The sequence below is a fragment of the Chelonia mydas genome, chromosome 6 (genome assembly GCF_015237465.2).
Source record: "Chelonia mydas isolate rCheMyd1 chromosome 6, rCheMyd1.pri.v2, whole genome shotgun sequence".
NCBI classification, from domain to species: Eukaryota; Metazoa; Chordata; order Testudines; family Cheloniidae; genus Chelonia; species Chelonia mydas.
The window spans coordinates 72,762,756-72,775,894 of NC_051246.2; the positions used below are offsets into that span (position 1 = coordinate 72,762,756).

The following is a 13,139-nucleotide window of genomic DNA, read 5'->3' on the forward strand; positions in this document are numbered from 1 at the left end:
ACGTTAGTTCTGGGTTTCCTTAATGTTTGGAGTGCTTCACTTTTCAATCTTAATGTTTTTTTAATTTCTGTTTTGTATGGTATATGTATGTAAAGTATTTTGGGATAAAAATGGAATATAAATTTAAGATGGCAGTCGATGTTTGTGATATGAGCACCAAAAGAGTTTTTTTTCTGATTTGAGAGAAGAAATTGTTCTTGTACAAAGAAAAGGAGTACTTGTGGCACCTTAGAGACTAACCAATTTATTTGAGCATAAGCTTTCGTGAGCTACAGCTCACTTCATCAGATGCATACTGTGGAAAATACAGATGATGTTTTTATACACACAAACCATGAAAAAATGGGTGATTATCACTACAAAAGGTTTTCTCTCCCCCCACCCCACTCTGCTGCTGGTAATAGCTTATGTAAAGTGATCACTCTCCTTACAATGTTTATGATAATCAAGGTGGGCCATTTCCAGCACAAATCCATTCTCCCCCCCCCCCACAACACATCCCCTGCAACAAACCCACTCTCTTATTGGTAATAGCTTATCTAAAGTGATCACTCTCCTTACTTGTACAGAAACCCTTTACATGAACAGCTCACTTAGAATGAATTTTTTGCAAGCAAATCACACAGCCTCTAAAAATGGGTTTTATAATGTAGATGGTCCCAGACAACTCTTATTTTTTGCATTGTAATAAACTTTAGAAATCTGTTCATCCAAGCAAAATATATCAAGGTAGATACTTCCTCAGTTGTTCCATAGGATTCCAAACACTAATGGTAATCACCAATTTGGAAGCACCTGAAGGGCAGTGCAAAAGATTTTACAATCCTGTACCATGGAAGGCTTTGAGGGACTTTAGTCTGCAGTTAGCAAGTATAGCAGAATAAAGTTCCCAGTGGCAGGTTATTTTCTTTTCTCAATACATACATTTAAATACATACATTTAAATGCAAATTCTAGTCATTTTAAGCCTGTATGTGCTTCTCTGATGTTCCTATGCAGGTAATTTTCTACGACAGTGACTGGAATCCAACAGTGGACCAGCAGGCCATGGACCGGGCACACAGACTGGGTCAGACGAAACAGGTCACTGTTTACCGGTTGATTTGTAAAGGCACCATTGAGGAGCGCATCTTGCAGAGGGCAAAAGAGAAGAGTGAGGTAGGAATGAAGAAGCCATCTGGAACAAGAGTGGGGTAGAGTAGATAGCAGAGAGTTCAGCTGTGGAATTGCTCTGAGAAGTAGAATAGTCTCTTCAGACATACAGATACCCACATGGGTATCTCTATGCTACAGGGGAAAAAAATAGTATCCATATTGTAACAGGGTAGCCGCACTGTGTAATGTGGACAGAGCCCAGGTGGTATCGTGTCATGTGGTTAAAAAAAAACCCCACTGTTCTTGCTGAAAATGCCTGAGCCCAGTTTAAACTAAAGCTTACGCTGTTGTTAATCTAGGAATTCCAGTTTTTCTGGCGTAGACAAAACCATCATGGCACATCCACCACTAAATTCTGCAAAACTAAACCAATCTGCCTACAATTTCAAATATGTGATCTTATCTTATTAAATATATGTAGAATTTTTTCAGAAAGTTTTGGCAAAAACCAGACAGGGTGTATTTAAGATATGAAGGTTCCCAAAAGTGCTCAGCATCTTGCAGAATCAAGTAGTAAATGCTTTAAAACCTTAAGCCTCACAACACCTTTATATACTTACAAAAATTGGGCGCACAATTAACCATTATTAGCGGTAGCAGCATTGAAAGTTGTGTTGCCGACAGGGCTCAGGAATTGTAACATCTTTCCTCTGGATTAGACTTTGACTACATTAGAGCCTTCAATCAACTGTGCTTTGGCTGGTTGTATTGCAGCAATTAATGCATTGCTAATTGAGTGCATCCACATTGCCCACCCTGAATCAGTGTATGTTTTCCCCTGTGCATGCAGATTAGGGCTGCCTAACACCGAGTGTGTCGGGAGGTGGCTGTCCTCTTTGACAGTTGACAAATACTTCTGATCTTTTTATACTATAGCTTCCACAGTTATTACCACCCGTGATGACTTGTGCATCTGATTTTTGTCAGTGTAGATCCACCCAGAGAGGTTAAGGGACTTGGTCATGTCCACACATTGAATTGTTGTCAAATCTAGGGTTTAGAACCCAGGCCTCCTAAAACCATAAACCACACAGCCTCCCACATAAGTCACTTGAAAAATAGGGATAGTAATACTTACCTACCTCACAGGGAGGCTGAGGATTATTAATTAATATTTGTTCAGTACAGGGTTAAATTTTGCTGCTGAGTTTATCAGGATAGAATAATCACAACCTTTTTTCCTGACTTTCACCCTTTTAACTAGCACCTTTTCCTGGTTAGTATTTAGTAAAGAGAAAAGAAAATAGCTCATGGTTTCTCTGTTTATATTTTCTTTACTTTTAGATCCAGCGGATGGTGATTTCAGGTGGCAATTTCAAACCAGACACCTTGAAACCCAAAGAAGTGGTCAGCCTTCTGCTGGATGATGAGGAACTTGAGAAGAAATGTATGTGCAGTGCACGTTGTTTTCCTTCTCCTTCTGTCCTGTGCTTCACTGGTTTAGAAATCTTTCCTCTCATCCCCTACAAACACATGCACTGTAGATAACTCTTTCTTTTTCCTGGCTCATTTTGTATCACTAGTTGTTTTTAGTTCCAGCTCATTTCATATCACTATTGAGTAAAATGTGAGTGAGATATGTGATGGTGCGGTATAAAGTTTTTACTGTCGCTTTTTTAGGATCACCACATTATTCATGAATGACCAAGCTTTGGCAGAATTATGAAGGTTATTCCAAATAAATGCTAATAAGAACTTTATATTTCAGCACACGTTTGGATGTACAATATAGATGCACATTTTAATACCGCTTGAGAGAAGAGTTTCCCAATAAGGCTTTTACTTTTCTGATTTCAGGGAGTTTGAATCTAGCATTACTCTTTAGGGACTTTCAGTGTGTTACTGTGATATTGCTGGGTTTTATCCAAGGCTTTTTCGAGAACCGGAGTCTTTTGTGAGATAAAGAATATTTATACAGGGATAGGAAATAGCTTTGAGAAACTGATTCTTACATTATGCTTTTGCTACCTTTGTTTCCTGACAGTGCGTCAGCGTCAGGAGGAGAAACGGCAGCAGGAGGAGACAAATCGTGTGAAAGAGCGTAAACGAAAGAGGGAGAAGTATGCTGAAAAGGTACTTGGATGCAAGGATTGTGGTGGAGAAGAGCCTGAAAGGCTTTAAGCAGGGGTTCTCACTCTATTATATAGTATGGACCAAGTTTTAATACAAAGATGATCTCATGGACATCTTCTTCTCCCATTCCCTATTATGTAACAGCCCTGTGGCAACTACAGCAATTGCTTACATATAAAAGTAATATTAGGAAAATATGTAATGTATCTTTTACTTTATCTTTATCTGCCTTTTAATGCAACTTGCAGCTTGGAAATAATGAAATGCTATGCGTTTATACAGCTCTCTGAATCACCAGTGATCCACAGAGCAATTTGGAACCCCCTAGTTTAAAGAACTAAATGGCATAATACTTTTCTGTTTTCATAGTTCATAAATCAGAGGCTTATTGGTGCCGTCATCTTATCAGATTTTGTTCTGGGAGTGTACAAATGGAACGTAAATTCAATACCCGATACCAGTAAAATCTCACTATCTGAATGGCTTAATGAGAGGGGAAACAGAAATTTGTAAAATCAGAATTTCATTTGCTGGCTCTTCGGATTTGCATAGTCTGAATTTAAGATACTGGAAATTGGATAATCAGTGTTTATAAGAAAGCATTTCATGCTCACTTTTTAACAAAAAATTGAAATCGAAATCCTCTAACTCAGTGATTCTCAAACTTTTGTACTGGTGGCCCCTTTCACATAGCAAGCCTCTGGGTGCGACCCCCCCCCTTATGAATTAAAAACTCTTTTTTATATATTTAACACCATTATAAATGCTAGAGGCAAAGCGGGGTTTGGGTTGGAGGCTGCCCCCGGTGATCCCCACATAATAACTTCACGATCCCCTGAGGGGTCCCAACCCTCAATTTGAGAACCCCTGCTCTAACTCTTCAGTAGTGGAAATGCTGATAAGTCATTCAAGCCATTTTAGAAAACCTTACTAAATCTAATGTAGGAGCTCCTGATGCATCTGGTGCCATGTCCTCCAAAAAAAAAAAATCCCAAAACGCCTTATTGGTAAATGTCATGCATGGCCTTTATCTTGTTATATTGCAGTGGATGGTGAGCTTCCCAGTTTACTTGCCCCATTTCTTCTTCCTTAATGTGTTTTCAGTCCCTGTATTATTGGTTTGTTTTGCTTATCTGCAGAAGAAAAAGGAAGATGAGTTGGATGGCAAGAGAAGGAAAGAAGGCATGAACCTGGTGATCCCATTTGTTCCCTCTGCTGATAACTCCAACCTTTCTGCTGATGGGGATGACTCGTTCATTAGCGTAGACTCTGCCATGCCCAGCCCCTTCAGTGAGGTAAGACAGTCTTCGAACCATCTCCCATGCCACCTTAGTCTCGTGGTCTTTAGGACTCTTGCTTTCTGCCCTCTAGCTAGAGTGGAACCTGTGTACTATTAGGGAACCAGAGATGTCTAAACCTAATATTGACCCATAGAGTTCAAACCAGTCTATCTAAAGTAGAAGCTAAAATAATCTTCCCCTTCTGCTGCTCTGATGATGTCACCTCAAACTTAATCATTGTGTCTCTTTCACTGACTTCCTGTCTCTTTCTATGACAAGCCCTTCCTCTTTACCTTCAGACTCTGCATAGCTCCACTCCTGCTTGCATTCCAGCTTGTTTCCGTCTACTTTCCCCTTGAGGGTGATCAGATGTCCCGATTTTGAGGGCTTTTTCTTATATAGGCACCAATTACCCCCACCCCCGTCCCGATTTTTTACAGTTGCTATCTGGTCACCCTACTCTCCCTCCTCTTCTTTATGTTCTCTTCATATTTGTGATTTTGTGTCTTTTTTCTTATCACTACTTCCCATGCCTGGAACAGTCTCTTTTTTTGTGAACCAAGCAACTTCCCTCTCTTCCTTCAAATACCTCCTCAAAGCTCAGTTTCTTTGTGTAATCATGCAGCACTAGTCTCTCCTAGAGCTCTTTCTTCTCCCTCATGTGCTTCTGATCCTTAATTGTTGTGTTCTGTAATTTAAACACATACCTCACAGGACAGATCTTGTCTTCCTTCATGTTTTTAAAGAGCCATGTTCTTCTATAGTACTAAATAAATATTATTGCTTTTATACAAGGTTGAGTTAATTAAGATCCTTCACTCATTACTAAAAGATTTTGATTAGCAGTAGTGGTTGAGCAGAGAACAGGATTCTCAACCTTTCTCCTTCTGAAGTGGGTGCTCTCCTGAGGGTAATCTGCATGGGAATCAACAAGTGAATGAAGAGGAAATAAAGGTTCTCTTTGGATCTCTGCCAAATCCCTGAATCTCCCATTTTTAAAGTTAGCATATATTTTAGTTCAGAGTTGAACATTAAACATGGGCTGGAGAGAGACTTTAATTTTGCACTGTGTGTAAGTAGAGGACATGGTGTGGTGAGACAGGATATATATTGTGTTTCCAGTCTTGCATTGAGAGAGCGCCCAGGCTAGCTGTCATTTAATTGCCTGGGAGTAAAATGCTCTTTAATCTAGTTGCACCTTTTCTGAAGTTCTTAGTATGCTTTTCCCCTTGCTGTAAATAAGCTGATGTAAATAAGTTTTGTCTCTGTGCTGTCTAGATCTCCATCAGCAGTGAGTTGCATATGGGGTCTATCCCTCCTGATGAAAGTAGCAGTGATATGCTGGTGATTGTGGATGATCCAGCCTCTTCAGCACCACAGTCGAGGGCCACAAACTCTCCTGCTTCCATCACTGGCTCAGTCTCAGATACCATGAATGGTCAGTACTCTTCACTTACCATAATACTTACAAGGAGTAGTCAAGCCTGGACTTTGTATATCTACATAGTATAGCCATTTTACCCCCACTTTACACCTGCCTTGTAGGATTTAGTGAGGGGTGAAAAGGTCTAAGAAAGAGTTTCTTCTCATTATGAATTTTTTTCAACTTTGGCAGATAGTTTCATCTACTGCTGTATTCAATCATCCATCACGCTTTACCATTCCCATGATATTTAATACAAGTATTGTTTGCTCCTGTGATGCAAAGGTCCATTCCCCTTTTTGCAATGTGTACATATCCGCAAAGCTCATTGCTATTACTAGACAGCTGGGTAAAGAAGTAGAATCCTCCATAGGACCATTCAGTTATATGTCTAAGCTTTTTCCAGAGCTCACTGTGGAGCCCAGGGACAGGTTCTGTATTGCCTACCTTTCTGTTGCATGATTGAGCCCGCTGTAATTGCATGACATTAGCTAGACATAATTCTAGATTCCAAAATAATTATAGCCCTAGTTTTTGATGGGTTAATTTACAGATAGCAAATGGAAGAGCCAGAGTATCTCCAAATAAGAGTGTTTTTATCCTGTGATGTTAAAGGAGAGTTCTCCCCTGGATTTAGGAGTGGGGCTCACAGTCATGACAGCTAATTTGAGTTAGTGAGGTGTGACTAATTAGAGAAAATTGAGGAACAAAACTTGCGTATTTGTTTTTTCTTGGGGGTTGATGGTTTAGTTACTAGCAGGCTGATGTAGATATCAGGTATGTGTGAAGTTGAATTTAGCTCATGAGTCACCTTGTGTATTATAACAACTAATATTTTCATCTCCTCCTTTGTTGTTTAAGGAATTTCAATCCAAGATACACCTGTCACAGGGAGAGGTAATTCAGGTAGAAGCCGGGGTCGCCCTAAAGGTTCAGGCAGTGGATCCAAAGGCACAGGGAAAGGCCGGAGCCGGAAGTCAACAGCAGGAAGTGCTGCTGCAATGGCAGGCGCCAAAGCAGGGGCAGCGGCGGCCTCTGCAGCAGCATATGCAGCATACGGGTACAGTGTGTCTAAAGGTAAGGGAGTCTGTTACATAGAGCAAATTAAACCATATTTTGATGTAAGACTGTTCAGATATCCTGCCAGGGAACAGGAGTTGTATTACAGTATCTCTAGAGTCTTGTGTTCCTTTTCATTGCGATTCAGTCATGTAACTGTACTGAATGGCATGTAATATGATGTCATAACATTGTGATAGTACAGGAAGTTCCACCACCCCAGTGCAGGGGAAGTAAGAGATTGGGAGCACTGCCTCTAAAACCCGTCTAGGTTTTTGCTCTTATGTGTTATAGGCGGAAATCTTGCTTGTTCTTGGATTACATAGCACTTCATGCATTTCCTTCCTCACACATTCTTTCTCTCTCAGGGCTTGTCTACACTACCCGCCGGATCGGCGGGCAGCGATCGATCCAGCGGTGGTCAATTGATCGTGTCTAGTATAGATGCAATAAATCCAACTGCTGAGCGCTCTCCCATCGACTCCGGTACTCCACCAGAACAAGAAGCGCAAGCGGGGTAGACGGGAGAGCGTTAGCTGTTGACTTACCGCAGTGAAGACACCGCGGTAAGTAGATCTAAGTACGTCGACTTCAGCTACGCTAGTCACGTAGCTGAAGTTGCGTATCTTAGATCAACTCTGCACAGTAGCGTAGACAAGCCGCAGTGAAATGGGATTTTGTTCAGTCAGATTGGACAGCGCTGCTTACCACTAAAACATGGCTGTTACTGTTCTTTGTGGTTGTCACGGGGTCACCCTGTAGCTATAGCTGTAGAGCCAGACCTTCAGCTGTTTGAATTGACATAACTCCATTGAAATCAGTTGGTGCTACAGTGATTCACACCTGCTGAGGACCTGGCGAAGTGGTGTATACCAGATGGGCTATGGCTCCCTCTTAAACCTCTCTCCCTTATGTGATCAACAGGCTCAGAGAATTCATAAGCATCATGGGGTCAGTGAAAGCTAGTTGGATTAAAGAGCATGAATTAAGGGTCCATTAATATATTCCTATAACGTAAACGCAAGTCATAGAAGTTAAATGTTGTGTGTTGCTGACAAGCCACAGTGTGTGAATGGTGTGTTCACGTGGAATCTTTTTTTTTTTACCCTGTTGCTAGGTATGTCTGCAAGCAGCCCTCTCCAGACATCAATAATTCGGCCTTCTGGACTTGCAGACTTTGGACCTTCAAGCGCCTCTTCTCCTTTGAGTTCCCCCTTGAGCAAAGGCAACAGTGTTTGTGGGACCCCAAAAAGCTTAAATGTGACGAGCACTATGATACCAGAAACCCCAGTTCGGAAACAAAGCAAAGGAGCCCACACCTCAGGTGGGCGGTAGTAAATTTGAGCCCTGGAGCTTACCTTAACCGTATTGGCTTTCAAAGTAGCCCACCCTGCCAGCAGAAGGCATGCAGAGAAATGCCTGTTGCCATCCCACACGTATGTGAAAAGAAAATCACAGCACAATGGGGATGGGTGGTTTACGTGAGCACTTTGATTACATGTATCCAAAAAAATTACTTTTGCAGATTCTGTGAGGAGTATGGATAAGGAGTGGGGTTAACTGAGAACGTTTCAGATTAGTTTTTCAATTAAGATTTACTGACACATCCTACAAGCGTGCTGTTAGAGAGATCCTGCAGCGATTTGTGTTTGTGGACACACCAGTGTACTGTCCTTCCTCTTCTTTCAGCTTCAGATGGAGTTCAGCTCCATTCTTATTCTAAGAAATCACTATCTGAACTCGGAGGGTATTCTGTGAAGTCAGAGAAACCCTCTGCACTGAGGACCTGACAGTGCATTTGAGGGTGTGCCCATCCAGGGGTGCTGCGTGGTTGAATAGTCTGGCTTCTCTAGTGTGAATCGGTAGTGAATCTAGGGATTCTATGAAGGATTATCTGAAGACCTTGATTTCAAGGCTACGGGAAAGAAATCTCACACAGTTTCCAGAGTCTGGACTCTTGTCAGTGCTATGCTTTTGAATCTGTTGTAAACATCTGGCAGTAGCTGGAACCACAGTTGGCCAGAGTATGCCTATTTAATGTTGCTGTGTCTGCTTCACAGAGAAAAAGAAGCTGCAAGTAACTGGTTTACATTTCAAAGCCCAGGTCTGTTAGCATTGAGCATTCGCTATGATCTCTCTCATTCTGAGCTATGCTGAGCTCTTAAAGGTGTAGGAACCATCAGGCTTTGCTTGTGTATGTTTCAAGAAGAGGGAATGCTGATGTGTAGGGGGGAGAAGTTCACTGCTATTCCTCTCATTGTGCAATAGCAGAACTTGTTGACATTGCCTTTGGGTACCGCAGCTTGCCATGCCACAAAGGGAGCAATGGGGAGCTTTACTGAAACAAGGAGTGTGCCAGTCAACTCCCTGGGAAAAATGAAGTCCCCCATTCCAAGCCACCTACACAGTATGTTCTTCCAACATGTTTCCCATTTGTCAGTGATGGTCTTACACAGCAGCTTGGCTGAGTGCATTACAATGTGCAGGCACTGGTAGCCAAGCCCCATAAGACTTCTAGAAGCCATTAAAGAGAACAGGAGTGCTGTCAGTGTCACTCTGTGTCCTCATTCTCTCAGATTTCTCTTTCCCCATCCTAAATGCACAAACCTCTCTATAGCCCCTCACTTGGCTGTAAGTGTTGTCTGCATTGCACTGAGACAAAGGTTGGGTGGGGGAGGAGCAGTTCTCCTGGCAGGCTCATTGAAATCAAAAGGTTATACTACTGGGGCACTTTCATCCCGGGGGGGGGGGAACAAGTTATGAGTTACAGGTCTCTGCTGTGACAGCAGATGATGATTTTTTTTTCATCACCAAACCCCTTGCCTGGCATCTCGCAGTGTGAAGCAAGTGCTTCTTGTGGGCTCTGCCTCAAATTTGCACACCTGAAAATAGCGGAACTGAGTTTAGTTAGATTGATTTTTAAACAGATTTGTAGGGGATAATTGGGGGGAGGTGTCACTTAAATTAAATCATGAAGACTTCCCCCTTCCCCTCATATTCACATGTATATAATGATATTTAGAGGGAATCAGAAAAATGCCAAGCCTTTTTTCTCTTTGAATGTGCTGTCTATTTTTATAACTGAACTTGTATATATGTATAAAAAGAGACACATCTTTCTTTTACTAATTGGAGAAGAAAATCTTAAATAAATGCAGTGAGATAATTTTATGTAAATCAGAGTCTCTGTGGTTTGTACTCATGTAGCCATATGAATGGGATGGGGTGAGGTGAGGGAGTGAGGTGTGTGGGAGTGTATGTCTGTGGGGATGTGTAAGTGTGCATAGGCTTCGGAATCAGGAGGTCTGTGTGTTCTACCCTCTGAGCAGTAGTGCACTCTAATTATTTTCCACTGTTGTCCAATTAATTTACTGGATATGTACATTTTATATAACTAAGCAACCTACTATTTGCAGTGCAGACAGAACATGTACAGTACACTACAGGATACAGTAACTCCTTGCTTAATGTTGTCGTTATGTTTCTGAAAAATGCAACTTTAAGCAAAACGATGTTAAGCGAATCCAATTTCCCCATAAGAATTAATGTAAATACCGGGGGTTAGGTTCCAGGGAAATTTTTTTCACCAGATAAAAGACTATAATATACTCTGTGTGTGTGTGTGTGTATATATATATATATATATATATATATATATATATATATATATATATTTTCATAGAATATATATATACACACATACACACACACACAGTGTAAGTTTTAAACAGTTTAATATTGTACACTGCGATGTTGATTGTGAAGCTTGGCTGAGGTGGTGAAGTCAGAGGGTGGGATATTTCCCAGGGGATGCCTTACTGCTGAATGATGAGCTAACAATCAGCTTGAGCCGTCAAGGGTTAACCCACTGTTGTTAATGTAGCCTCACGCTCTACAAGGTAGCACGAATGGAGGGAGGGGAGACCACATGGCAGACAGACACACACACCGTGTGTGTGTGTGTGTGTGTGTGTGTGTGTGTGTGTGTGTGAGAGAGAGAGAGACGCGCATTGCCCCTTTAAGTACGCTGACCCCACTCTAAGTACACAGCCTTTTTAAGTAGATCAGCAAGTTGAGACAGAAGCTGCTGCCAGGAAGCTCCCTCCGTCCTGAGCCCCCCCGCCGTATGGAAATGGGGTAGTCGGGTGTAGGAGCAGGGGGGACAGGGACACCCTGACATTAGCCCTTCTCTCCCCCCACCCCCACTTGCACAGCAAGCAGGAGGCTCCAGGGAGCAGCTCCAAGGCAGGGGGCAGGAGCAGCACATGGCAGTGGGGGGAGGGACAGCTGAAACTGCCCAGCAACTGATAGCCTGCTGGGCGGCTACTGCACAGGGAACTTAGGGGAGCTGATAGGGGGCTGCCGGTCCTCCCTGGTTCCAAGTCCTCACCGGCACGCTGCAACGGGCTTCTCTTCGTGCAAGCAGTGGACAAAGCAGGCGGCTTCCAAAGGACGTTATAAGGGAGCATTGCGCAACTTTAAACAGGCGTGTTCTCTCATTGATCAGCAACGAAACGACATTAACCGGAACGACTTTAAGTGTGGAGTTACTGTAGCAGATGGATTTATTCAAAGGAAGGTCAGAGATCTCGTTTCTGGAAAATGGTGTTTTAGTTCAACCTGGTTGATTCCTTTTTCAGTGCTTCAGCCCATATAGTTATTTCACTCCAATTTTCAAATGGAGTTGTCAAGGGCTTGTTTATATGCATTTTTTTATTTTTAAACTGCTAGAAAGTTATGCCAGATATTGAAATAATGCCACAGCAGGGTAAAGAAAATAGTTATCAGTACGAGCAGAACCTTGCATATAGGAGGAGATTGCAAAGATTTATTATAATTTAATCTACAAAGGCTTAAAGTGAGGATACTAGATTTGATGTAGTCAAATTAATTTTTTTTTAAATTCTCAAAGACCTGTCATGCTGTGTCAGGGAAGGTGATGGAAGCCTAATTGCTTGGGACATTTAAAGTAGGCTGTGCAAACTCTAGAAGATGTATAGCAGGGAACAATTATCTATCTCCCTCCCTTCATAGGCAGGAAGATAGGATGACATACACTAGCTCTACTCTACAGACCTATATCGGTATAACTATGTCGCTCAGAGGTGTGAAAAATCCATGCCGCTGAGTAACATAGTCATATCAACCTAAGCTCCGGGATAGATAGCGCTATGTCGGCGGGAGAGCTTCTCCACAGCTACCATCTCTTGAGGTGAATTAACTATGCCAATGGGAGAAGCTCTCCTGTCAGCATAGGCGTGTCTTCACTTAAAATGCTGCATCAGCGCAGCTGCACTTAAGTGTAGACCTGCCTGAAGACACTTCCACCTCTCACTTCTATGAAGGATTGTACTGAAAACTGATCAGGGCTGGCTTAGATTTACTGGGCCCAGGGTCAAAGTCCAAGCTCCAGCGCCCGGGGGCAAAGTCAGAAGGCTTCCGTTCTGGGTGGTACGGCTCAGGTTAGAGGTCCCTTCCTGGGGCGGTGGGGCTGACTTTGCTCCCCCCCCCCCCCCCCGCCCCGGGCAGGAGGGCTCGTCCAGTCTCAGGCTTTGGTCCCTCCTCCTGGGGTCGTGTAGTAATTTTTGTTGTCAGAGGCGGGTCATGGTGTAATGAAGTTTGAGAACTCCTGCTTTAGGCCATCTAGATTTAGAGATTGCAGCCTGTGCACCAACTCTTTGCTCTCAATCCTGGATTAAGTGTCTTGTCCTTCTCAGTAGCTATTCAAGGACTAGATCACCTCAGTTATACTGGTCTGCTAAATATTGAACAAGATATTCTAAAAGGGATTTGATCTGGGAGCTACTTAATTTCTTAACTTCACTAGATTTATATTGCACTGCTAGGATAAGGCTAATTACTTCTCATGCTTAAGGGCATAACCTGATCACCTGTGGAAGTTGGGAAAGATTTTTGTTGTTGTCGTTGTGAATGGGGAATAGTGTTGGGGAGAAGAATTCATCTCCTTCGGAAGCATCAGCTATTGGCAAGATACCGGACTTAACAGCCCAATTGTCTGAACCAATATGATAAGTCCTATGTTCCAAATTACAACCTTCCTCTTTCTTGCAGCACCTTGGAATGCTCCTCCAGAAAGCCTTCTTGACAAATGTCCTCTGAAAATAGGAAATGCAAAATGCTGTGTTCTG

The 13,139-nt window shown here is 42.4% G+C and overlaps 1 protein-coding gene across 1 annotated transcript in view; it reads left to right on the plus strand.

Annotated features, from left to right (window-relative positions):
• INO80 (INO80 complex ATPase subunit) overlaps positions 1-10,167 on the plus strand; it is a 129,401-nt gene extending 119,234 nt beyond the window's left edge. Inside the window, exons 30-36 of the mRNA XM_037900465.2 lie at positions 1,000-1,158; positions 2,440-2,542; positions 3,140-3,228; positions 4,368-4,523; positions 5,787-5,946; positions 6,793-7,008; positions 8,108-10,167. Of these exons, the coding sequence (XP_037756393.1) occupies positions 1,000-1,158; positions 2,440-2,542; positions 3,140-3,228; positions 4,368-4,523; positions 5,787-5,946; positions 6,793-7,008; positions 8,108-8,325 (1,101 nt within the window). The 3' untranslated portion in view covers positions 8,326-10,167. The remainder of the gene's footprint in view (positions 1-999; positions 1,159-2,439; positions 2,543-3,139; positions 3,229-4,367; positions 4,524-5,786; positions 5,947-6,792; positions 7,009-8,107) is intronic.
• Positions 10,168-13,139: the final 2,972 nt, after the last annotated feature.